The sequence below is a fragment of the Malania oleifera genome, chromosome 1 (genome assembly GCF_029873635.1).
Source record: "Malania oleifera isolate guangnan ecotype guangnan chromosome 1, ASM2987363v1, whole genome shotgun sequence".
NCBI lineage: Eukaryota > Viridiplantae > Streptophyta > Magnoliopsida > Santalales > Ximeniaceae > Malania > Malania oleifera.
Window position 1 is genome coordinate 121,774,413 of NC_080417.1, and position 27,985 is coordinate 121,802,397.

A 27,985-nucleotide genomic window follows, 5' to 3' on the forward strand; every position below is an offset into this window, starting at 1 on the left:
TATTCAAGTACTTATTTAGGGCCTGGGCCGGTAAACGCACTACAGTACGGTGTGAAGTGTGAACCTTACTGCATCACCGCTATTCCTCCTATACTCTCCCTCTTCCCTTCCCACGCTTTCTGAGACAGAAAATGTGGGGGAGTGCAGAAGGAGGACCTCCAGAGGTCACCCTCGAGACTTCCATGGGGCCTTTCACCGTCGAGGTCTTTCAACCCTTGTCTGTGACTCTGTCTGCGCGTTGATTTTTTGTTTTTCTTTTGGTTTCCCCGGTTTAAGCTACATTTTAATGCAATTATTTTTCATGTCGTAACTCGCAGCTATACTACAAGCACGCTCCAAGAACTTGCAGAAACTTTATCGAACTCTCCCGCCGGGGCTATTACGACAACGTCAAATTCCACAGAATCATCAAGGTATTCCCTTTCACTAATTTCCCAATCGTTTTGCTTAGCATGTCCTCAAAGTACTTTCTCGATTCTGAAAGCAAAAATTTCATTTTCTTTCTTTTTGCTCTCAAAATTAGAAAAAAGTGGTTTCCGGAATGCTAGCCAAATAGTCCCGTAATGTTCACATTATTACTGATTTATTTGGAGCAGGACTTTATAGTGCAAGGAGGGGATCCCACTGGGACAGGAAGGGGTGGAGAATCCATATATGGGTATGCCCATTTCTTTTCCAATCCAGAGTGAAGTTATTTTTCCCCACGATATTTTTATGGTTATTCTTGGTATACACATATATTTTGTATATAACCCTGATATCTCCTAGCTGGACTGTATTGCTCTTTTTTTTGTTTGTTTTTGTTTTTGTTTTTTTGAAAAAAAAAAAATAGATTAATAAATAAAATTTGCAGAGTATTGCTTATTGTTGACATGGAAAGAAATTTGATGATTTTTGAGCTGTATGAATTAATTTTGCCTGATTTTTGGGGGTACTTATGTACTTATTATAATATGTAGAATAGATAAAAATATTTGGGAATGCGAAATCTGACTTTAGGTTTTACCGGATGATTCTGAGCTCCTTGTTGTCTTATAGTCTTGCAAATGTAAAACTCTATATGAAGAGGTCTAGTAATGAGACCTAGTTCATACCTATGCTGCTTTACATGATAGGATTTAAAGAATATTTGAAAAGTAGACATAAGATTTATTTTTAATTTGAAAATATCACATTTTTTTTCAATACCACATCTCGGATAGATTGACAAGTAAGAGGGCAGAATGTCAAAAAATGCTTAATAAATGTAGCAATTTTAAAACTTCATTGCTTTAAGCCATAATGGAGTACATATGATGTTATGCTGTTCTCCTAAAATTTTAAAACTTCATCTGGTTAAACTGTGTCTATATGCAAGTTTTATACGATGTCTCATAATAATTTTAATTCTTCTCTAATTGTTGAACATCAATGTCTCGATGGTTGATTTTCACACAAGCTGTCTGGAGTTTTTGTTATGGACCATTATGTCATTATTTATACGATTTTCCTGGTGATATTATCATCGTATATTTCATTTTTGGTGGTCTGAATCTCTAAATTGCATTATGCCATCCAAGTATGCAGATTGGTAAACCAATGACTTCTTCTGTTGATGTAGAACCTAGTGTCAAGTTGTTTGTGGACAATGCAGATATGCTCATGACTTTAGTAACATTAATAACTCATAAATCATAATTGCAAGACTAAAAGAAAAAAGAAAGCCACTACATTAATCTCAAGGCAAGGTCTAAAGTCTTGGTCTTGACACATCTCCCATGGCCGTGAAATGTTGTTAGCTGAAATCAACTTGTAATCATGTAAAAGCTCATAAAAAAATTAAAATAGAAAATCTAATGAGCAATATGTCACTTGGACAAGTTACTATTATATGAGTATTGACATCAATAATTATGAAACACATTCAAAGTGGGCTTGTAGTCAATAAGTTTAACTAGAATAAATATTGTAACCTACTAACTCCATTGGGAAAAAAATAACATCTCATCAATTTTTTTTACTGCAGTAACTCATAAATCATAATTGCAATACTAAAAGAAAAAGATGGCCACTACATTAAGCTTAAGGCAAGGTCCAAAGTCTTGGTTTTGATACATCTCCCATGGCTGTCAAATGTTACTAGCTGAAATCAACTTGTAATCTTGTAAAAGCTCATAAAATAATTAAAATAGAAAATCTAATGAGCAATATTTCAATTGGACAAGTAACTAATATATAAGTATTGAAAATATCAATAATTATGAAACACATTCAAAGTGGGCTTATAGTCGATAAGTTTAACTAGAATAAATAATGTAACTTATTAACTTCACTGGCAAAAAGATATCATCAAATTGTTTTACTGCATGTTTGGGCCATTGAATGTGTGCAATTATTCCTGCATTCTCTGCCTGGCATTCTCCTTGCCCAAAATTCTGACTGAATGATTTTATAGAAGCAAATGTGGAAGCTATGCGCTGCTCTTCCTGGAAAATAGTTACTACTTTGAGGTTGCATAAATATACATCGAGTGCAAAATCACCAATTATGCTAATTTCTCTATCTTAGCAATTGGCTTATAATCTTATATAGAATGAGGTACCATATTCCGCATGCATGCGTTATGCACATGAAACATGGTCTGATGGTCATCTTGAGAGGTTGTAGTGCTTCAATCTGTTTTTCTTTTATTTAAATGTCATAAATAAATAATTTACCTAGAACATGTCTTCTATGGGAACTTAGAACCTTTACGCATCTTCACCACTACCATCCTCACTGTCACCACCATCATCATTGTTCTTGGCCCAAGGGATCTGGGCTGAAGAAACTGCCCATAGGGGAGGGAACAAGGTTTGGTGTCTGAGACTAGAAGAAGAGAGAGAGATCAAATGAAAGATAGTTTGCGTCTTGCTGGAATCTCTTCTCTCGATGAGCCATATCCCTTTATAGATAAATATTATAATTACAAAAAATAACCTTAAATAAAATAACAAACACAAACTTATAATAAAGAAACTTGCGGAAACATCACTTGACCCCAACTCAGGACAAATAGTAGAGACTGCATGTCTAAACATGGCTGAAATCTCCTAATTACACTTCACAAATGGAGTAGCCACAATCTTTTTCATCACAGCATTTCTCACAAAAATGATAGTTCACTTCAATGTGCTATGTCCTCTCATCAAACAGAGGATTACTTGTGATGTAGATTGCGAGCTGATTCTCACAAAGCATACCCATACTCTTTGTTGCAAAAAATCCCATGCCTGACATAAGAGACTGCAGTCATATTAACTGATTAACAGTATTCTGCATCAGGATCTTGCAATTGAAGTTGGTTCTTACTACTTCAGGTCACAAGATTGACACCCACAATGTTCAGTGTCTGATGTAAGCTCTTTGACCTTCCACTAACTAGTTCAATTGACAAACTTCACAAATGTCAAATCTTCTACTGCACAGATCAATGTGTGCAGTCTAGGGGGCCTGTATGCCTTGATGGGAGTGGCGAGAGAGTGTGGTGGAAACAGGGGTTACTTATCTATCTTCATTTGAATGAACTTGCCGCTAACATTTACTTAACCTAGGTGTGGTGAGGTTATTTAATTAACTACCAATTTATGAAACAAAGTCAGACCTAGGTCATAAAACTGTAGGGTTTGGTTGGTAACTAGGTTAGGTCTGGAATGTTGGTATTACCGTATTAATATTAGATGTTTCAAATAAAAACAAGATCTGTTTAATAAATATTATATAATAGCCGTTGATTTTATTTTAATTATGCATACGTGAAATTTAATATATTAGTTTTAACGTTTTTAGAGTATTAGCTACTATTTTAACGGTTTTGTATTTATGATGCTGGAAGTTATGCTCAATTTTACCTATATAAACTATGATCCAGCTTCATTTCAAGATATGTTTTTTTTCATCTTTGAAATAACTTTATCTTCTATTCTTTCTCGAGATTTATATTTTGTTAGGTAATTAAATGAAACTACATCTCCTATAGATTTGGTGTTTGTGAGTGCACACAAAACCGAGCCAACTGAGTAATCCTAGAGGTCGTGTGCGCAATGACTATATGCACCAAGAAATGTTCTCCGTAGTCGCGAAATTGGCTTTAAGGATGGTGGTCCTTCCACACCTCAACTTTTGATAAGTATTTATGTTTTATTTAATCTTAATTTTATTAGTAAATATTTTTTCCTTCTATTATATTTCCAACATGGAGTGCAGTTAAATGTGAGGCAACTACTAGCACCCCCATCGCCTTTGTTCCTAAATGGCACTTGATTAGATTGAATTAGAAGGTTTTTAATCTTACCTTTCTTTTTAGTATTGAATCCCTTGAAGACCCTCTCAATAGTTTGGCTCATCTCACCTTAAGAAATCCTAGGAGAGTATTTGTGTACTACTTTAGGGAGTCCGTCATTGGATTGATTGCAATTATGATTTTTCATAGTCAATCAGTGATTAAGGAAGCAATAAGACCAATCAATGCATACATATAGAAACCTGTAAGCACCAAAACCCAAAGATATAAGCTGGTTAGTAAAAATAAATAGGTCTAATTAATAAGTTCGCTTTGCAAAACTAGCTTGATCCTTGTTAAGCAACCACCTTTTTCATTTTTTATGTCTTAAAACTTTTTTTTTTTAAAATTTTTAACAAAAGTTCACATTTATTATTTTTTTGATTATTTTTTTGAAAATTTATACACTTATATATTTTAATGAAATATTTATTTATTTATCTTTCTTCTTAAAAAAATTGCCTAAAATAATAAGATAAAACACTTTAATTTTATGATAGTAACCACATTTTTTTTCTTGCAATAATAAAAAGCAAAATGAAGTTACTGAGGACATTTGGAGAAGAAAGAAGAAGAGGCTTATTTTTAAGCTGGATTTGGAAAAAGGCCTATGGTAGAGTAGTTGGAACTTCTTGGATATGATTTTTTTGAGGAAGGGATTTGGAGAGTGATGGCGTAGATGGATGACAGGCTGAGTGTCAAATGTGAATTATTTGGTGTTAGTGAATGGTGGGCCTAAATATTGGTTAAGGATTATGAGGGGGATTAGACGAGGGGACCCTCTATACCTGTTTTTGTTCGTTTTGGTGGTTGATGTTTTGAATTTTGAGTAGGATGGTTGATAGGGCTGTGGATAGGGGTTTAGGACTGGGAGTAGGGTGGGCGGAGGTAATGGTTTTGCACCTTCAGTTTGCTGATGGTACGATTTTTTTCTTAAAGGATTATAGGCCTTTTTTGAATATTTGGGGTTTCTCCAAATTTTTGGAAGGGTATTGGGGCTTAAGATTAATATGTGGAAGAGCAGTGTTGCAGCAATTAATGTGCCTGTTGAGTGCATTAGGGAGTTATCCTTGGAGGTGGGGTGCGTTGTGTTGGATTGGCCGCTGTCCTATTCTTTGTGGGGGTAAGCTTAGATCTACTATTTCTTGGGATCTGATTGTTGGGAGAGTGTCTAAGCATTTAGATGGGTGGAAGGATGCTCTTTTTTCTCTTAAGAGGCAAGAATACTCTCATTCAAGTTTGTCTTTCTAGTATCCTATTGTGTGTGCGTGTGTGTATATATATATATATATTTTTTTTTCTATTTTCAAAATTCCTGCAGGCTTGCTGGCAAGATTGAGAAAATTATAAGAGATTTCTTATGGTTGAGGGTTGGGGGCTTTGGGAATTATTTGGTTAGATGGGAGGTGGTTTGTAGGTCTAAACGAGAGGGTGGTTTGGGTCTTGGAAATTTGGTGTCTATAACACAGCTCTCTTGGCCAAATGGTTTTGGTTGCTGCTGCTAGAGGATTCTTCTTTGTGGAATTGAGTTGTTGAAAGAAAGTCGGGACTTGATGAGAATGGGTGGGATACTAATTTGGGTTCTAGATGTTCTTTGGAAAGCCGTGAAAATCTATTTCTCAAATTTATCCCCACTTTATTCCCCATATTAATTCTTGCTGGGTAGGGGTTGTAATATCTGTTTCCGGAAAGACTTTTGGTTGGAGAATGTTGTTTTGTCCACCTCTTTTCCTCGCTTCTTTCGTCTGAGCTCAGGGCAGAATGGCTCCTTTTCTTCTTTGATTGTAGGTTTTGGGGGTCCTTTACCTTCTTGGGATTTTCACTTCTAGAGATCCTTGAATGATAGGGAGACAGAAGAGTCATCCTCTTTGTTAATCTTGTTGAATGACTGTTGAGTCTCTTTGGAAGCAGATAGTCGATCCCGGTCTTTGGATTCCTCGGAGCTGATTTGTTGCAAATCTTTTTGTGGGTTCTTGACTAGTACTAACTCTTCCTTTCCTCTCTAGAACATCTTTTAGAAGGCGAAAGTAGTCCCTAAAATCAAAGCTTTTCTTTGGGTGGTTGTGCTTAAGAGGATAAACACCAATAACTTGTTGCTGATTAGGAGGCCTTTGAAGGCCTTCTCTCCAGATATTTGTTTGCTTTGCTTTAACTGCTTAGAATCTGCTCTGCATCTTTTCATGCATTGTGATTTTGCCTGGAGGGTATGGGACAAGCTATTTTGGAGAATGTTGTGTTTGTCCAGAGACAGTGGTGGAGTTTTTGGTTACTTCTTTTGTTGGTTCTGGTCGGAGAAAGGAAGGAACAGCTATGGAAATGTGCTTTCTTTGCAGTATTTTGGGGACTCTGGATGGAACATAATGTGCATATTTTCTCAGGGAAGAAGTTGCTTCTGTTGGTCTGGGAGAAGAATCATCATTTGGCTTCTCTTTGGTGTTTGGATAATAGGAAATTCAAAGGTGACACTTTGGATATTCAGCTTGATTGGCGTTCTTTTTTGACTTGTTAGGGCGTGCTGTTTTTTCTGGATTGTTCTTTGTGCTTTTTAGCTTTCCTTTTTTGTTTTTTCTGGGGATCTCCGGGTTTTTTAAGGAGATGTCTTATCTCCTGTTTGTGCATTCTTAATCTATCAATGAATTTATTTTGCTATAAAAAAGCAATAACAAATGAAAATTAATACAAAATTATTATTAATTTTTTAAAAATAATAATAAGAGTAATAATATGAAAGTAATTTTTTTTGGACTTTCTCATAATAGTATAATATAATAAAAGGAATAATAACAACACTGATAATAATAAGAAGAAATTTTGTTTTTTTTGTTTTTTAAATTTTTTAGAAAATATTTTTCCATGAATAAAGAAATAAAAATAAAATAAAGGGCAGAAGAAGGGAGGGGTTGGTTGAGCTACCCTCCTATTTTTGCGAACCGAGAGAGTGAGAGAGGGTGAAGGAACCTGGTACACGGTGGGATGCGCCGGCAAAGGTGCAGTGTCGGGGGTGCAGCAGCAATGGGGTTGCAAGGCTTGGTGTCTCAAAAAAAAAAAAGAAGTCTCTCAAGATTCCTAGAAGTTTCTTCCATTCTCCAACCTTTTCCTCCATGCATTCGAGATTTAAATATGGCAAATTGTGGCACAAATGGCAGAAAATGGGGCTTTTCCAGAATATATGTTGAAATTCTGAGAAAGCATGTGTTCCAGTGTGAAAAGGGGAGTAACAGGTGCTGGGTTGCATGCACCCATGCATGCATGTCACCTGCAGGCGTATGTGTACCCCTGCGATTGTTTTTTTCTTTTAATTTTTGTGAAACTGCCAAAGCTGACGCTGCTTCGGCAAGGACTGGCGTGTGAGTGCACCTGCAGACACTGCCTGTGGGAGCAAATGTGCAATTGCGTGCACCCAGACGCCAATATTATTTTATTATTTTTATTTTTAAATTTATTTTTATTTGAAAGAATAATTTAACTAATGCACAGGGAAAATAGTTAGAAATTCAAAATAAATTTTGAGGAAGCTAAAAAAGTTCAAGAAAAACTTTAAATAAATGGGAAATTCTTGATTTTTGTGCAACGACTCCTGCACACCGGACTCCTTGGATCAATCTAAAGCACTAGGAGAGGGTGGTTGGAAAATCAGGGAGAAGTGGAGATAGGGGAAGAGAAAGAAAATGAGTTAAAGAAAAAAAAATGGAAATTTTGTCATCCTGATCAGTTTCGAAGTGTCTGGAGTTAACATGGACAAAATCCAGTTCTGACAACACATGTACACCAACCCTTTGCTAAGAGAGCTTTTGAGGAATTGAAGGATCCTACGCATAGGATCACAGTGTGTGTGCTTGGGCTTCTCTATAATGACTAACCACTACCACAATGACAAAGTATCTGCCTGGTCTAGCCACAGTCGAAAGCATATCTTTTCTGACCAGCTTCTTGTGCCGACACTTTTCTGTAGAATCCAGTTCGTCATCTCTAAGATAACTCGACAATTGGATCCATGGGAATGTAGTTGTTTACTTGGTTTAGCTCTGAACATACCTGTCTCAGCTAGCATGTCCAGAGTATATTTGCACCGTGACAAACTTAACCCTTTACTGCCCCATATAGCCTCAACTCCAAGGAAATAATGAAGGATGCCCAAGTCCTTGTTTTGGGGCTGCTTCTAGGCCAACATTTTACATTCACGATCCTTTGAGACTCGAGGAGTGGTGACTTTGAGACTCAAGGAGTGGTGACCTTTTTTTTTTTTTGGATAGAAGAAGAAGTCGATTTTATTAAATCTGAAAAATGGAGTACAAGATTTAGAGGGCAAGGAGTCCTCCCCAGCGGGCTAGAAAGCTGATGAAAAACTATAAACAGCAAGGGAAATACCAAAACAGGAAAAAACAAAATACAGTGCACAAAATCCATTCCAAGAGTGCTTCCATCCAATCTCTAGCAAGATCAGACAACAGAAGATCCCTAAAGAAACCCATGGAGCACAAGCAAGCTAGGAAATGGTACCAGAGGCACCAAGTTTGTCTCCTTCCTACTCTAGAGTGATAAAAACCATACTGCATAAACCCAAAAGCAGAAATTGCCATCCTGATTTTGTCAGACCAGGCCCTACGAGATTGCTTGAGTCCTTAAAATGTTATGCACTTAATGGGTGGGAATGGGTTTAAAGCTTTATATACATTGTTGGCCCACAACCTAACAACTTAAGTTTTTAGGTAAAGTGGTAATCTAACATGGTATCAGAGCCGGTTTCCAGGAGATCCTGGATCCTACGTTCTAGTCTTGTTGCCCGTTTTTATTCTGTGGTGTTTAAAAAAATTGTGTTCCCTATCATGGGTGTTATTTATCGTGTGTTCATCTCTCCACGTGCTGTCGGGCTGCACGTGCAGGGGAGTGTTAAAGCCTGATATACATTGTTGGCCCACAACCTAACAGCTTAAGCTTTTTGGTAAAGTGGTAATCTAACAAATGGACCCATTTATCTAATATTACACTCGACAACACCTAACTGATTACTAATCTGAATTCACCAATTCCTAAGTCTGTCAAGAAGTCAAGACTTTCATTTCTACTACTATGGTGTGTGTCCTCCTAGGATTTAGCATGATCATCAATATGGAGCATAAGGAAGAGAAATAACAGAAATAGACAAAGCAAAAGAATGCAGAATAGAGGGAAGATGAAGTATATAAACATAATTAGCAGTAGCATGACTGACCAAGGACTTGTCATTATAGATTCTGATACCTTTTTGAAGAGCAATGGGCAAATCCAAGTCTAAGGTAGACCTCCGGAATAAGAATCTCGTATGGTGGATTATTAAAGATAGGTTGAATGGCAACATGGTGTTAGTTCCTTTTAGGTTGAATGGCAACATGGTGTTAGTTCCTTTTTTATGATGCTCATATACCCTTAAACATTTTCTTTGGAGCATTAATTGATCACTGGAAACATCAATGATGTATCTTGGATTGGTGTGAAGGTGGAAACATGAGCATTAACCTAATGAGATCTCCTAACAGTGGTATACTAAGAGGGAATTCGTCCAAAAAATATCCACCACTAGAAAACTAAGGTTTTCGTTAGAAAAGGTCATATCATTGCTAACATAGCGTTTACAAGTTGGAGAATCATAACACCCATAACCTTTTTCAGTTATGGAATATCCAACAAATACACACTTAATAGCAGGAGGAGATAACTTATCTTGACCAACTTGTTGAGCAAGCACAAAACAGATGCACCCAAAAGCATGGGGCACAACAGGAAACATAGGAGCATTGGGGTGCACAATGAAGAAGGAAACTTTCCCTCCTAGGGCACTGTATGCCATTTGATTAATTTAATGCAGGCTGTAAGGACAGCATTGGTCCAGAAGGTTTTAGGATATGCAAATGAAAAAGCAAGGACTGTGCTATGATATGTAAATGCAATTTCTAACCTTTAGCTGCTCTATTCTATTAAGGAGTATGAACTATGAACTCATGCAGGTTTGTGAATGATTCATTTATCTAAATAATTAACTAAATTTGACTTTGAAAAACTTCAAGACCATTATCACAGCCAAAAAGTTTAAAACTAATGCTCAATTGATTTTTTATTTCATTATAATTTGGATGAGTATGTTTAACAAATATAACCCCGTCACTTGAGAGAAATCATCCTACATGAAATACTGATGACTAGATTTATTCTTGATCTTAAATGGACCTCAAATATTTGAATGGACAAGAAAGTAAAAACTTACTATGAGACTCAATACTAGTATGATAGGAAGATCTGCTTCTAGTATTTTTTCCTTAATTGACATGGTTCATACTCAAGATGATAATTTGACTTAAAAACTTGTGAAAGTAATATAGTCTGCCCTTCTTAAGGCCTCTAACAATCTTTTTTGTCTAGAGATCCTGGATAACTCAATAATATGGATGAAAGTTTATTGAACAGTTAAGAGAGTTTCCTCCCAAATAACAAATTCAAGGGAAATCTGGGCACATACGATGCAGATGAGAGAGGAATAAATTAAAAAGAAACAATGTCTCCCTAAATCATCAGCGGTGAAACTATAGAGTATTGAGTACTAAGTTTTAAGGACTAAAATAAATCAATTCTACTCATCATGTGGGATGAAGCACTATTGAAGCACCTCACCTTAATGGGCTGCAGTAGCGCTTGATGCTGTACAGGGCTTAGTTTGTAGTTTCTGGACCTTGTGAACTTGGTTGTTATGCTTCTTTCAGGACACAGTGGATGATACAAACCCCAATCCACCCCACTTCCCCCCAAGGCCTAGTTGAAGGGCCAGTTGCGCAGAAGGATTTGCTTCAAGAATTACTGGTGAAGGTTGTTGGCCCAAGCTGGCTTTCCATGAAGATCCTAACAATGATCAACAGTGGTTTTCCCCTTCCATCAATGAGTGCAAGGATAAGCACGCCCGTGACGAGTACCTCTACCAGAAATCCAGAATAACCAATACCTCTTTCGCAACCTCCCCCTGAACCTTGACCTCTTACCACTTTTTCCCATGACCAGAAGTAGCACTAAACGTAGATGAACTGGGAGTTATCCTTTGGCGAAGCTTGACAGGACTAGGTCCATCTTTGGTGATCCTCTGCATTATAGCATATGTTTCATCCATACTGGGTCTGATTCACCCAATCGTGAACTGGTTGAAGATCAGGACTTGAAGCTTAGCAGTTGGAAAATCTGACTATTGATTTTGAAGCATTTCAACATCTTTCAGATGGTAGATATTTACTTCCTTCCAAATACCCATTAGAGTACTATATTACTTGCTGATACAACTCACCTTATCAAACTCTAAGAACTTCTTATAGTTCACATAATCAAGTTTGATTCTTATCTTGTGTAACTTTAGCAGAGATCATTTCACTAGGCCTTTGCAATTTGGTGAAACATCACATTGGCGGCAACCCTTGGTTCCATACTACTCCACAGTTTGCACAAGAATGGTGTCATTTTCCTTGAATCATGAGGTTGGGGATCCTGCACCAAATATTTAGTTTTGCCTTTTAACGTGTGTTCTCACAGCTTGTGCCCATAAAAAATAATGTTGGCATGACCAGCCAATTTTTTGTCTGTAATCAGCACATTGACACCATCAGCTGAACCCATATCTGTTGAAGCCATAACAGTACACTCAATACAGGCGCACAACACACAAAATATGCTGCCCAGTCAAGAGAAACCACCACACAGCAGGGAAGACCCGCAGGAAGCAAGAAATACACCAACCAGAACAACTCAGCAAGAAGATAGAAAAATGGCAGCAACAACAGCATGGAAAAAGTACTCACAAGACCTGCAGCAGCATGAACCAGAAACCTGAGATGAACAGCAGGCATAAAGGAAGCTGTGCAGAATCTTCAGTGGGTAGCCACCCCCGGAAAAACAGCCCAGTACTCTGAAGGAGTAGTGAATGAGGGCTCATGAGCTTTTCAAGAGTCATCTGCAGCTGCTACAGAGTAGGGACAATCTTAAAGACTTAAACAGCAGCCATGATCATGAAGCAGCAGCTTCAGCACTCAATCACATATCTTTCTGCTACGGGTAGCAGGTCACAGGCACAAATAGAGGCGTCTGGAGCAATGACCAAGCTTTCTGCAACAGCAAGCAGGACATGTGCATGACCACAGGCATCTAGGACTGCATTTGATCTGCCATGGTGCAACCAATCAACAGCCATCAAAAACAGCAACTGCACATAACAATCAAACCACTCACAATCATTGCATCCAGCAGGATAGGGAGGAGTAGGAAGCCCTGAACAACTCTCTAATCAGAAGAAGATACTGATTCAAGAATTGAACATGGTGAAACTAAAAGAAAGGACAAAGGAAGGGTCCAAAACAAGCGATAAATGCCCTGACAGGCTGATACCATTTTGTAAGCATGAGAAATCTGAGTTGAATAGACTGCTAACAGGTGAACAAGTTTTAATGTTAAGGTTAGGAGAGAGGACAGACGAGAGATTATTGCTTGCTGAAATTTTCTCCTCCCAACCAGCCACATTGCCCACACCCTCTTATAAGTAAATATGCAGATGACATGACATAAATAACAACACTAAACAAATAGATTGAGTTCAATCTTTTACTAGGGAACCAACCGCAATCCTCAACCCCCCTCCCTCCCCCCCACCTCCACAAAAAAGATGAAGATTCTCACAAGTCACAAGGCTTTTGGTTTCTAATTATTCTAGCAATATTGTTGCACTTTGGTTTTGGGTGAGGAATGGCGGTTTGATTGAATGGGGTATCAAAGAAATCTAGAATGAAACAAATGAAGTTTACATGATGATAAATAACCCTTTGGTGAGAAGGTCAATATTGCAGGCTAATCTGTAGCTAATGAATGTCATGAATGAATGAAGAAAGTATTCTGTTTCATTGATGTAGTATATGCACCTCAAAAGGGATGTGTTTTGGCATATTGTGTTATCTGCATTAGTCATTAGGTATTTATGACGTGACACAATGATATAGGACAATAATAAACAGAATCAGAGGGAGAATTGAGCGAGAGAAATGGAGAGAGAAGAAGAGAAGAAGGAAGAAGAAGGGAGGAGAAGAGAAACTGCTGCAGGCAGAACAGAAATTACGAGCAGAGAATTGAAAGATCAGAGACAGAACAGTGAGAGAAAAAGAAAGAGGAGAAAGGAAACGGAAGAATTTGAAGGGAGGAGGAAGAATATGGAGGAAGGAGAGGGGAGGGAGAAGCTGCACAGGAGAGAGGGAAAACCAGTCTGGAATTTGAATTCGAAATGATAACTGTCTCATACGACTGGAAAATGCAAGTACTCATACCTACAACTAACTAAAACACATAAAGACATAAAAACCCCAACATAAAAGGTTATTGCACAACACAAATTAAGGTTTAATACAAGCATTTTCCTAAATTTACGCCTAAAGTATGCTGAATAGGCACTCTAAATGATGTAGGCAGTCATCTTTCAGACATTAATTTTCTTAAATACAAAGTTTTTAGATTAATACAGATTGTTTTGATCCCATTTTCAACTTTCTATCTTTCTTTTTGGTATATTGCATTGCTTAAATTTTATGATTGACTACATGTGAATGAATTGCAGATCTTTTGCATTATTTTCAATAGGTTGCAGGTTGCAAAATACTGATTGTTTTGCTTGTTTGTATGTATCTTGGTTCTTGTTGCTTGCACCCCCCCAAACCCCAACCCCACTTTCTTTGTTGGTTTTTTTTTTTCTTATATATTTAAAATTTTTCATTTTATCATTCACTCTTTAGGCCTTATAGGCTTTGTTTTGATGTGAACAATGCTCATTTCGATGAAATTATTAAAGAAAGTGAACATTCTATGTTAAAATCTTCTGTTTTTGAAGGGGACCTACCATGACTTAATTTTTACTCAATTTCAGTAAGACATTCGAGGATGAGATAAAGCGCGAGTTGAAGCATACTGGAGCTGGTATTTTATCCATGGCAAATGCAGGTCCAAATACAAATGGAAGCCAGTTCTTTATTACCCTGGCTCCCACTCCCTCACTGGATGGTAATAACTTAATTATGCTTACTTTAAACTTGTCCATATATCTGGAATATTGTTGAAGCATCTAAGTTTGTTTGTATGTAGTTTGCTGCAGCGCACCCCCCCCCCCCCCCCCGCCCCCACAAAAAATAACAAAGAAAAAACTAAGTGATAGAATGTTTGACAGGAAATTTCATTGCTAATCTCTAAATTATTTAGATGGCATACAGGTCAGTGAGGGCAGTCTGGCTGTGACATAATGCCTGATATTTCTTCCATAAATCAGCTTGATATGATGGTCATAGCTATATATGTATCATTCTAGCACTTAACTGATGAGATTTGATTATTCTAGTACTTAAACATATGGGGTTTGAGGATAGAATTGTGTGATTCTAGTTGATTAGTTTTTTTTTTTGTATGTATTTCTAGAAACAAAACATTGTGTTACAGCTTGATAGCATTTTTTTTTTCATACATACAAACCACTGTTGTAAATATAACCAATTTGAAAATTGCAATAGATGTGTGTAACACCCAGTGCAAAAGGCTCTCATGCCATCACAGGTCTGGGTGGGGCATGAAGTTTGCAATAAATCCGGTAACTAATTGCTTGCTTCTTTTAGGGTTTCGGCCTTTTGGGAGGGATAAGAATGCTTGAATTCTGTGGATTTGTGCTGTATTTCAGTGGGCAGGAATGACCGATCTTCAAGGGCCAGCATTTGCTTTTGTGTCTGCATTGGGATAAGATAGTGTTTCTGGCATCCTTGTGGGCTTTTGCTTCTGGGATCATTAAAGGAATGCACTTGTTTGATATGGGTTGGTATGATTGTTCTTATTTTTTTTCTTAGTTTTTTGGGTGGCTGGGAGGTTGCTTTATCCTCTTTTGTTTTGAAGTTTTGTTTTGTTTTTCTCTCTTTAATATATTTTAATTTCATTAGATGCTAATATGCTATAACTAATTTGAAGATTGTAAGTTGAATTCTAACATTTTACTGATGCATTAATACCCATTGTTTGGAGGGGGACTAAAAAACTTGTTGCTTTATCTCTGATATTTATTGTCCGATTTCCATGTGTGCGTAAATGTGCAACCATATCTTGCACAAAACCTCGGAATGTTGACTGGGAATTGCATAGGGAAGACAATTATGAGTAGCTATAAACTTGGGTGAATGTCGTTGCTAAGCAACGACATGCACAATGGTGTATTTTCTGACTCTGCTTGGTATCAAGTAGATGTAGGTGTAGTGATTAAAGAAAAGTTACACTATTCAATTTTTGCGTAAGAATGTTGACAATCTTCTTCACAAAGATAAGAAATTTTTTAAGATAAGGAGGAGCAGTGTTTCCATTTGCATACTTATTGTACTTGAGGGTTCTTGAATTTGATAATGAGGTAGTGTTGATGCCGGTAATGTTTAGGAAGTAAAGAGAACCTAGAGAGGAGAATCAGGCAATCCTTAGTAGCTCAACTGTTGGGTGGTAGGTGAAGGGGTGTTGGGTTATGTAAGAAAGGAGCTATGATGTCCTCACTCCAAGGATGTTATAAGGGGATATCCTTTGCCATACAGAGCAAGGTGATGTCGAGAGAGAGAGATACCAAAAAAATCCTATTTTGGATGGATCTAAAATGAATTAGAATTAAGAAATAGGATTTGTTTTGTTTAATTTAATATTTTAATTAGAATAGAATTGTAATCTAATGTATAATGTCATTTTTTCCTGTTATTTGACAGGATGACACAAGTGCTCGCTTGATCTATTTCTTTATCTCCGCATGAATCGTATGTTTGAAACAATAAGGACAGAATTTTCCCAATTGATATGAGTATTGAAGGTGAGACCATCATCCTATGGAAGGGGGGGGGGGGGTGCTTTAACCAATGGGAGAAAGGTGTTTCAAGGACCCAATGGTGTAGCGGCATCTGGATAATTTTAGGCATTCTTTTTCCAGTCCACAGTTTTTTCTGTTGAGCTTGTGTGATCTTCGTGAGAGAGAGAGAAGGTCAGATGGCTGCATTGACTGCATCCAATGGGATGTAGAAACATAAAAATAGTCTACTTGGGCTTTGCATGCATGTGAATGTCATACAACTATTTTCATGAAAAAATAGACTGAATGTAATAGGTTAGGTGGCTGTATTGACTACACCTAATGGGATATAGAAACATACGAATATAGTCTGTCAGTATCTGTTTATTTAAGCTGCGGAAATAGCCTAATAGCTTGTTAGTCGGCAACCAACCTTTTCTGTAAGCTGCTGAATTAGCCTAATTGAGCAAGTGATTTATGACAGACTGATTGTTAGGATTGGTGTTATCCTAAGAGAGGGGGTGGGGGGGTGAATTGGTTATTTAAAAACTTTAGGTCCAACTATTTAATTGATTCACAATCTTTATCAAATTTGAATTTAAAGCATGTGCATCAACAATATAAATATAACCATACAAGTGCGGAAATTTAAAGAGAGTAGGGATAGAGAAAACGACACCGCGATTTACGTTGTTCGGCTATACCCGCCTACGTCCTTGCCTCAAGACAATCACTTGAGGATTTCCACTATCTTGCTCATTTCAACCAGGGCAGAATTGCCACTAAAATCCGCTTCTTCACAAGGCAAAACTACCTTTACAACCCTCTTTCACTCCGGCAGAGATACTTGTAATCCCTCTTTGTAGGCGGAGATACCTCTCCAAGTGATATACTCTCACTTGGCACGGTTCAAACCTGAACCGCAAAATAATGAATGGAAATGAAAGTTTTGTGTACAATGGATGCTCCTTCAAGAGCTGATAAGTACAAATAAAAAACTTTTCTAATGCACTCTCAAATGATATGAATGAAGCTCAAAAGAGTTGTAAATAATTTGCTCAAATGGACTTTTGAATTGATCAAGAGAAGTGAGCTTTGATGTGAGAAAAGTGAGTATAAAATAAGCTCAAACGATTCAAGAGTATTTCAAGATAGATCAAAAGTTTTTCTCCCAATGTGTTTTCAAAATTAAAAGTAGGAGAACTTGAAAATGATGTAAAAATGTGTTTCAATAATGCTCAAGAATCAAAAGATGTTTAAGGATGCTTTCAAGATAATCAAAAGTGATTCAAAAGTGTTCTCCAAATTTTTTTGCCTTGTATTTATAGGCAAAAGAGAAATATGGCCGTTATGTGATCGTTGGGGTTTTAAAATATATTTTATCTCTGAGAATATAGCTGTTTTCTGACTGTTATTGGCCTTGCTCGAGAGTTCCGGTCGACTGAACCAAAGGTGATTCTCCATTTTAGCGCGATTCGGTTGACTGACCCTATGATCCGGTCGGCTGAATCATATTGCTGAAAAACTTCGGTCGACCGAGCTATATATCCGGTCGACTGAACACCTTATAAAAGTGAGTTTCAGCCATTTTTCAAGTTCAAACTCATTTCAAGCCTTTTGAATTACTTTATCATTTTTAATAAAAAGGTTTTCCATGAAAACTTGAGTTCCTAAGGTCAATCTATGGTCATGAGTGAGCTTCACATCAAATCAATTGAAACATGCATGTACAAATGAAATCTAAAAACATTACAACTGAAAAATACATGTCTTCAAGCTTTGTTCTTCAATTTGCCATGGAATGTGCCAAAGGATGTCTTACTTTCAGTGCTTCATGGCCTCCATTTTGCATTGGTCATTTGTGCTTTGTGAAACTTAATCCTGTTCATACACTTAACGCACAAATGAGATGCTATGACTTGTCATTATCAAAACGGGATAGGACTTAAAAAGTCAACACTGATTACAATGTTCAACAAATTGCAGAGTTGTTTGTTTTGCCTTTTCTGAGTGTCCAGTTCCATATGGCTAACTATAAACTCAATTTTCTTTTTCTGTACTCCAAATTCACATCCTGGTTTCTAGGATCTGTAAAATCACTTTGAAATTAGTGAAGTAATCTGCACTCCTTTATTTTAAAAAAATTCATTAGTACAATAGCTTGTCATGTTTGGAGTATAGATTATCTTGACTTTTTCGTGGTTTTTGCTAAATCATTATCTATGAATATTGATGTGAAATGGTAAGTGTGTTGTTTCATTTATCCTGTTTAATCCTCAGCAGTATATTTTTCATGGCATAAAGTTCCAATTTTAGGTTTTAGCTAATGATGCTTCTATTGGTGATTCTGTATCTTCCAGGAAAGCACACAATATTTGGAAGAGTTTGTAGAGGAATGGAAATCATTAAGAGGCTCGGGAGTGTCCAAACTGATAATAATGATAGGTATGTATTTTCCAAAATAATTCTTGGTCGTTTGACGTAATATAAATAAATTGCTCAAGGAAACTTATGAAATACATTTTTGAATATGTAATCTAGAAATGGTTTTTGATGCTAAATTGCTAATTGAAGTCAATATGGTGACTATTAAATAGAATACAGGACTTTTATATTGGCAATCATCTAGTAGGGTCAGCATTATATGCTCAATAGGTCACTCAGCCAAATTGGATAACTTAGGGGTTTTCGGGGGCCTTGATTTATTGTTTCTTATTGTTTTTGTATAATTATTGATGGTATGGATGATGATGATGCATATAACTAGTTTAGCATTGGTATGTTAAATTTTTAAATTATATTTATAGTAATAAAAAAAAAAAACTGTCATAAAGTCATTACCTAGAAGTGGAATGGGATCAGTATCACAGTACAATACATGCTCTAAAATGTGGAATGTTAGCGGTATATTTTGCCATTTGCATCAAGCTCCAACTTCCTTCTTGCATACATGCTGCCGGAAGCACACACTCTTATAGTAAGGGCTAAAATTTTATTGTTAGCATATTCAATCAAGCAGGTGATTTTCTCCCCTACCACGGATCCCCCAATAAACTGAAAATCTGCAATTCCAATTACTATGGGAAGACCATTTACTGGACCTATGCCTGTTTAAACAGCCTCCGTTAATCCTGTCATTTTTTTTTTATAAGAATCAATACGATCTAGATGCAATGCAGAAAATTGAGTAATGATAGCACTTTTATATTTTGGAGAGGATGTTAAGGTGTTTCTTACTCTAGAAGCCATTTTATTTTGTGAAATGTATTAATAATGATAGAAAATAGAAATTACAATGCAAAGATTCCCCCCTTCTACTGATAAAAAGTATGTTATGTTAAAAATATTGAATTAAAGCTTTGGATCATTAGATTTACCATTTTAGAATGAAAATGTACCATGTTTAGGAATGTCCTTACCAATTTGTGTTTTGCTAGGGTGTTAATGTTTTTTGGTAACTATGGAGAGTAACTGGTAGCCCAACTGGTCCCAGTTTCACCAATCTGAGTCCACCAGATGATGTTAGCATGACATCATAATACTGGTGTGGAATATCGCAATGCTCCTCCTTGTTGTTCCCCCTTGCCAACCCCTCCTTCCTGGTTCGCGACGATGGGCTCCTCCCTCTCTCTACGAGGGGAGGCATCCTTAAACCTGAAGACCCCTGTACTTCTTGTCCCTCCCCTCCTCGGTCTTTCCCCTGACTTCTCTCTCTCTATGCCAGAAACCCTAAACCCTCTTTAGGCGCAGCTTCGGGTTTCGTTTCTTGAGACTGAGATATCCTCACCCTCACCCTCACCCTCACCCTCCTGCCTTCTTCCATGGCAGGCGCGAAGTTCTCAGTGTGGATCAAGAGGAAGACCTTTGATTTGGTATCGAAGGGGAGGAAACCGACATTTTGAGACTAATGGAACTTTGGAATGGTCATTGCACTTCTGTCTTTCTGGATTTGGAGGAGCTTGGTTGGTTTTTTTGAGCTTGGGAAGACTTCTGGAGCTCGAGAAGAGGTCCCCTCTCACCCTCATGATTTTGCCGAATGGGGAACAAGGAGAAAACCTAATTACTTCACCTGAAGTCGAGCAAATGTGGCAGGTTCATCTCCCTCTTCAAAACCAACAGCGGAGGCTGAGACATTTGGTCTTCCTGGAGGGTTTCAATTCGAAGGAGTGGCTCAAAATCTTGAATGTGGTGAGCTGAGGCCTGCTTCACCCTCTTTTGGAAGCCCTTATCCGGGCAGCAACACAGACTCATGCCCCCAATCTCCAGCTGGGAGGTTTTCAAGACCGCAGCATCTGTTGCAGCCCCTGGGACCTTGTCAAAGCCAGTTACAGCCCAAACTTGTACCCATTGGGCCTGTCCTTGCTGCGGAGAACCCTTTCTTCTGATCCCTGAAAACTGACCAGCTGCAATAATTTCTTGGGGTGGGGAAGCCGTCTGGTTCTGCACAATCTGTTGTGAACTTCATTGAGAAAAACAACATAGGTCTGGGCAAACCTCAATTTTTCTCTTCCTTTGTAGAGCTTGGGACTGAACTGAAAGTGGAGTCTGTGGACAAATGCACCCTGTTTGAGGGGCTCTCCCCTTTGGCCTCCCTGCCACTGAAACTTTTCTTGCAGCCAAACCTAATGCTTACGGTCCCTTTACTTCCTGCAAAGGACCCTCTATGGAAGCTGAAAAGACTTCTTTCTTCTGGAAAAACCCTATGACTCAGCCTCGCTCCCAGGTCTTTGATTCTAGCGACGCCGAGTAGGAAACAGATTCAGGGCCTCCATTACTACAAGTTGATGCCACTGTTTTAACCTTAATTCCAGCTATTTCAAAGATGGATTGAAAGGCCTCCATTATTGCAAGTTGACGCCACTTTTTTTACCTTAATTCCAGTTCCTTCAAACCACCCAGAGGCCTTTCAATCCAGCCCCAATCCGGCTGATACCCAGGACAAAACCCCAACTTCGAAATTTTAAATGGTTTAGACGTGGAAAGCACACTTTTCAAGGAACAGGTCTTCGAGTGGGTGTTACGGAAGATGAAAATGATCAGTAAAGCCATTTGCATGTCTTTTGATGGCTTTGAAGACGTGGCTTTGAAATTGTTTGAAGATCGAGAAGAGAAGAGAAGAGACTAGAGAGAAGGCACAGCATAGCCCAAAAACCTATGGGCAGCTACAAGAAACTGGACACAAACAGGGAGCTGAAATGCCTGGAATGTACAATAAATTATGATAAAGTTGGGTGGATGTACAAATTTGGTGGAGTTGAACAGTAGTGAGGTGTGCACTACTAAACCATGTTAAGGAAACTCATTTCCTGGAATGTGAAGGGATTAAATGACAAAGATAAGAGGAACCTAATCAAATCCTTTCTTGAAGTATGGAGTGGTGACCTTGTCTGCTTACAAGAAAATAAAGTAGAAAATATTGATCAATTCTTAGTCAAAGATGTTTGGGGACAAGAGAACTGTGGATGGATCTTCCTTGGTGCTGTGGGCAACGCAGGAGGCATCCTCATTTTGTGGAATCTCAATGTGTGGGATGGTCGATCATTTCATCAGCTCCTTCTGTCTTGTGCTTGTAAAATCTGGATGAAAATTTTCTATGGGTTCTCACTGGGGTCTATGGCCCAGGAGAAGGGTCTCGTAGACATTTGTTTTGGTCTGAACTCTTGGAGATTAAAGGCCGTTGGTGGATGCACCTTGGGTTATTGGAGGAGACTTAAACATGGTGTTGTACCCCCATGAAAGAAGTAGGGGTGGAGTGGAGAACAACTAAAGAGAGTTCCTAGACTTCACTAATGTGAGTGCCCTCATTAATCTCCCTCTCATGGGTGGTGCTTTCACTTGGTCCAACTCTAGGGACCACCTTCCTTCTCGAGATTTGATAGATTCCTTATATCCATGCATTGGGATATTCACTTTCCCAAAACCAGTCAGAGCTCCTACCTAGGCTGAGGTTGGATCATCTCCCTATCATCATTGGCACGGGTGGAATCAAATGGGGACCAACCCCATTCTGCTTTGAAAAAATATGGTTAAAGCACAATGACTTCGGGGGCTTTATCAAGGTCTGTTGGTCCACGTTGCACATTGAGGGGAAAGCCAACTTTGTGCTTGCTTCAAATTGAAAGGTTTGAAAGAGAAGCTCAAAGGGTGGAATAAAAGCACTTTTGGGAACATTCAGGCAAAGAAGACCATTTTTATGAACAACATCAAGATCCTTGATGAGCAAGAGTATGACATGGGCTTAGTTTCGATGAAAGGGCCAAAAGAATTTTGTTGAAGAAGGGGCTGACTGAGGCTATTAGCCTTGAAGAGATCTCTTGGAGGCAAAAATATAGAGCCTTATGGCTCAAGGAGGGAGACTTGAATACCTGATTTTTTCATCGAACCACAAATGGCCATTGTAGATTGAACACCATTTCTTACATTGAAATTGGGGAGAACGCCTTAACTGAGGAGGAGGACATCCTTTTTACTTTGAATCCGAAAGCTGGAGACCTGTAGTGGACGACATCAATTTTAAATCTATCAGTTCCTCCATCATAGAGTGGCTTGAGAGACTATTTAAGGAAGCTGAAATCCTCCAAGCCATTGGAGATGGCAATGGAGATAAAGCGCTAGGGCCAAATCGGTTCTCCTTATTATTCTCCTAGTCAAATTGAGGCGAGCTTAAGCAGGACTTTGTTAACACCTTTGAGGAATTCTTTAGATTGTTTAGATTTGTGAGCAGCATCAATGCCACTTCCTTACCCTGATCCCCAAGAAACCAGGGGCAACAAACATTAAGGACATTTGTCCAATTAGCTTGGTGGGAAATATCTATAAGATCCTTGCTGAATTCCTTGCTACGAGGCTTAAAAAAGCCACTCTAGAAGTCATTGGGCAATATCAACGTGCCTTTGTGGCGGGAAGGCAAATCATGGATGTAGCCCTAATAGCTAACAAGGTAGTGGATATTAACCAGAGGGAAAAGAAAAATGGGGTGGTGTGTAAATTTGACATGGAGAAAGCTTTCAATCATGACAACTGGAACTTCCTTTTCTTTACTCTTTGGAATATGGGTTTTGGGGAGCGGTGGTGTAGTTGGATCGCTTATTGCATCAACACATCAAGCTTCTCAGTGTTAATCAATGGACGCCCCACTGATTTCTTTCGCTCCTCCAGAGGCTAGACAAGGGGACCCTCTATCCCCTTTAATGTTCATCATGGTGATGGAGGTGTTGAGCCTCATGTTGTTAAAAGGTATAGGATAAGGGCTGATCAAAGCAATAGATGCATGTAGGTCACACATCTCCTGTTCGCTAATGACATTATCATTTTTTTGTGAGGATGACCCTCTCCACATTTTGAATCTGAGATGTATCTTGGCAGCGTTTGAGGCAGTTTCAGGTTGGAAAGTTACATTGGAAAAAGTGAAATCATTCCGGTTGGAGAAAATGTAGATGGGCCTTTCTTTGCTGGTCTTCTTGGCTGCAAAATAGGTAATTTTCTTATTAACTACCTTGGGCTACTGCTTGGTGCCAAATTCAAAGATAAAGGGGTGTGGGATCTCCCATAATTGAAAAAATTGAAAAAAAGGTTGGCTGGATGGAAGAGGATTTCTTATCAAAAGGTGGCAGACTCACTCTCATTAAAAGCACCTTGACAAATCTCCATGTTTACTTCATGTCTTTCTTTTCCCTACCAACTTTAGTTGCCAAGAGACTTGAAGGAATTCAAAGGAGGTTTATTTGGGGGAATTGTCAGGACGGAATTCAAATTTCACCTTCAGGCATGGTGAAACAACCTTCTCATTTAGGAGGCTTGGGTTTGAAGTCCCTCCACATTTTCAATAAAGCCCTGTTCAGGGAATGGTTGTGGAGTTTCATGATTGAGAAAAATCACCTTTGGCGGGGAATCGTTGCTGTGAAATATGAGCTTAAACATGATTGGATCTCCCAGCCTAATGGAGGACCACATGGTGTACGGGTGTGGAATTTCATCAGGAAAGGCTGGAATGATTCTGCTTCCTGTATCAGGTTTGAAGTGGGGAGGGGGAACAACATTTATTTTTGGTATGACTCATGGCGCGATAATGAAGCTCTTAGTGTCTTATTTCCAGCGATATTTAACTTGGCATGTGATAAAGATGACTGTGTCAGTCGGCACCTTCAAACCATAGATCAGGGGCTCTTTTGGAACATCCCTTCATTAGAAATGTGGAAGATTAGGAACTCAACCAGCTCGCGGACTTTTCACAACTTTCTTTACAGCTTCTAACACCATAATAGCACCAATCATCTTATTTGGGCCTTATTTGAGTAGGGTCCTTCACTGTTAAATCCTTTTCTGCTTTAAGCTCTTCCCTTTGGAGTCAAAACAACTTTAATTTCCATTGAACTCAGATTTGAAAGACTGCAGCCCCGACAAAAGTTGCCTTCCTTGCATGGGAGGCAACCCATGAGAAGATTTTGACCAAGGATAGTTTGCGAAGGAGGGGTCTGTCAATAGCCAATAGATGTCCCCTTTGCATGACTAACACAAAAGATTTCTGATGCGTTTGGAAAGAGAGGAATAGGCGAGTATTTGAAAATTCAACCTCTGCTCCAAAACAGTGAAAAATATTGGTTTGCTGCGGTCAATAGCTGGCATAATGGGACTGTTGTTAATGAGTATGATGTAATCTTTGATTTGTGCGACACCCTTCAGGGTGCTTGATTTACTGTACCATGGGCTGGCATCCCCTTAATGCCTTCTCAATAAAGTTTCCTTAACCGGGGAAAAAAAAAACTGTTTTCTGGTAACTATGGGATGCTAGAACGCAGGCGGCGATTATTCATGATCAAATTTCAACATTAACATCCTTAGTGGATTTGAAATGCATGATTGCTTACATGAGTTAGTTATTTTTCTAAAACAACTTACTACTCAAGAAAGGAACCAACAAAATACAGGATATAACAATATTGTTGAAATTATTATTGATGTATGACTAAAATACATTTTAACATCTATCTTTTTGGTATCAGATAAGAGTGCTATTGGATTTTAGGAAATATGTAAGGGACATAATAGGAAGGAAAATTGAATATTTTTTTTAATTGATGTTTTCTATTTTCTGTTTCTTTTTTTTGCACAGTGAAGAAATTGATTATAAAAATACATTTGTTTATGCTGTTTGTTTTCTATTTCTATTGTCAGTTTTCAGCTGTTTGCCAAAAACACTGAAAATCAAATTTTATGGTTTTTAGTTGTTTTGGAAACATGTTGCCAGAAATTTGAATATCCTCCTGAAATAATTTTTTTTTGCATTATATTATTCATTTTATACACTTTTAAATTAAAATCGAAATTAAAGGATCATATGAATTTAAATATAATTAAAATGAAAATGTACCTAAATTTTTAAAAAATAATAATAAACTCAATTACAAAATACTTCTTACTATTTTTCAATTTTCATGTCCAATAAAATTTTTATTGTAAAGTAAAATTTGTAAGTAGAATAATTAAGTAAAATAATTATAATAAATGTTATCTTTATTATAGTAATTTTTTTAGTATGTATTATTTATAATTTTTTTATTTAATTATATTTTTATAATATTATTTGATTTAAATATGAAAATGAACATTTTTTTTAATTAAAATTTTAACTTGTTTTAGTTTTATGAATGTTAACAAACAGTTTGTTGGTTTTCAGTTTTTAGTTTCTGTTTTTGGTTTTTAGTTTTTGTTTTGGGTTTTTGTTTCTCTAATTTTTGACAGTGATACAAATGATCCCTATGTTTTTCAATACCCCTTGGACAATTTTGAACATTTAAGGTGGTTGAATTCACTCTTAATTTAGAAACCTTGGTCGCTAACCTGGTTAATCTGCTGAGTTTTCCATATATGTATGTATGTATGTATATATGTATGTATGTATGTGTATATATATGTATATATATATATATGTGTGTGTGTGTGGGTGTGCGTGTGATTTTTTTTTTTTCTGCACTTTTTCATTTATGTGAGTTTACTTGGTGAAGTTAATGATATTTTAATATCTTTAACACTTTGAGCCCTCACATTAGAGTACCTGTCTGTGATACTTGGATATGGTAGTCCCTTCTGCAGACTTAAAAGTAGTGAGAAGTATTTGAGAAGTGTGGAACTTTGGCAGCTGGACATATGCACAGTTTTTGTACTCTAGTTTAAGTTACATGGATCTAGATTACCACTACCAGTTTTTTAAGTGACGATCTTTTTGAAGCAGTAAATGAAATCACAATGCCTTTAACGGTGTGGTGGTGCCCATCATAGTTTGATGTTCCAGCTATGTGAAAAATGAAAAAAACCTCATGAGTACTAGAACTTTGGTGGGGCATAAATGTTTTTATGGTAGAACTGTTCCAAACTTAAATTTGTGAACATTGTTCCAAAATTGGAAATGCAAGATGAAATGGAAAATAAAAAATGAAACATTTTTTTCACTAATCAAAAAAAGAAAAAGAGCTTGAATGTTTTTGTGACTTGTTTTTGATAATTGAAGAAAGAAAATTTTTAAATATTAAAGAAGACTTGGTAACAGAAGCTGAAATTTGCAAAAAAAAAAAAAACAGAAAAAGAAGAGGTAATAGAGAGCATTTAACATAGGATCTTTAAGTTTTCATATCAGTGCACATTATTGTATATAACAAATAATTTGACTGATGTTATTTCATTTATAATCTGGGTTTGTCTAGCATTCTCAACTATTTTTTAATTATATGTAAATGGACAACTTTAAAGATGTCTTTCAACACACCCAGAATATGGGGCCAGAAATTGCAGAGGAGCATTATCCGAAGCGGTGGCTGCTCGCTGGTAGGCCCACTTGGGTTAGGGGGGCATTGTCCCTCAGTTCTTACCAACCTCCGGCCTTTCTTAAATTTCCATCCGTAGAAAGAATGGAGTTTTTTGAATTTTCTGTTAGGTGGACCAACAAACCGACCAAGCTGGGCTGGGTGTCCATGTTACAGATCCTTTTTATCTTCTGCCATGAATCCCTTGTTCATGATATCAAGAAACTGTATATGGTCAGTCCATAATCATTGCACAGTTCATACCTCTTGAATGTACAGTGGTGGGATGTCTGGTTTTGTTTGTTATGCACTGCATGTATGTGTTTCCCCCTACCTACTCTCATTTTAAGTATTTAAGATCATCATAATTGCCATTCTCATATGCTTCAATCTCCTAATTCAGACCCATCCATGAGGTGAAGATCCTGCGGGCAACAATCAAAGATTGATACAGTGATGTTGTAATGAAACCAAGCTTTCTGTATCCAGAATGGCCAAGACCCTTTTGATTTTCCTGATTACTGTGTAATTTGAATATGTGATGGACATTATATTTGGGCGATTTACAGGGACAAGAAGAAAGAATAACATATGAAAATGGTTAATGTTGGTCTGAAAGTTGAGCCCTTTTAATTTCTCTGTTGAGTACAACTTAGGTATCTTGCTGCCCTTATTTTTATTAAGAAGTTGATGTGCCATTTGGGCCTACAGTTGATGGAATGTCTAATTTCGGGAATAGTTATTGTATAAAAATTAGTATTAGCTTTTTGTAAATTCACTCAGTAATTGCATTCGATATGGAATATAATAGGAATAAACATTCACAGTGAAATTTGGTAATTGTTATTCCCTATATATATTCCATGTTATGGATCAAACCAAACCAAATAGATTAGTTTGGTTTGCAGGTTACTATTCTTAAGAATAGATTAGTTACATCTAGTTATACAAATTTTTATGTTATTAAAAATAAAGCAAATAGTAAAGTGAATTTTGTAATGAAATATTCTCAAATTTCACAATGAAATATTCTTTTTTATTACATGT

At 37.4% G+C, this 27,985-nt stretch overlaps 1 protein-coding gene across 1 annotated transcript; it reads left to right on the top strand.

The window, feature by feature from the left end:
* Window positions 1-24: 24 nt before the first annotated feature.
* On the top strand, window positions 25-27,770 carry LOC131158917 (peptidyl-prolyl cis-trans isomerase CYP18-2). Its single transcript, XM_058113847.1, has 6 exons — window positions 25-203; window positions 318-413; window positions 597-658; window positions 14,214-14,347; window positions 18,500-18,584; window positions 27,342-27,770. Exons 1-6 carry the CDS (start codon window positions 132-134, stop codon window positions 27,385-27,387), a joined length of 495 nt encoding a protein of 164 aa, XP_057969830.1. The 5' UTR covers window positions 25-131; the 3' UTR covers window positions 27,388-27,770.
* The last annotated feature ends 215 nt before the right edge of the window (window positions 27,771-27,985 follow it).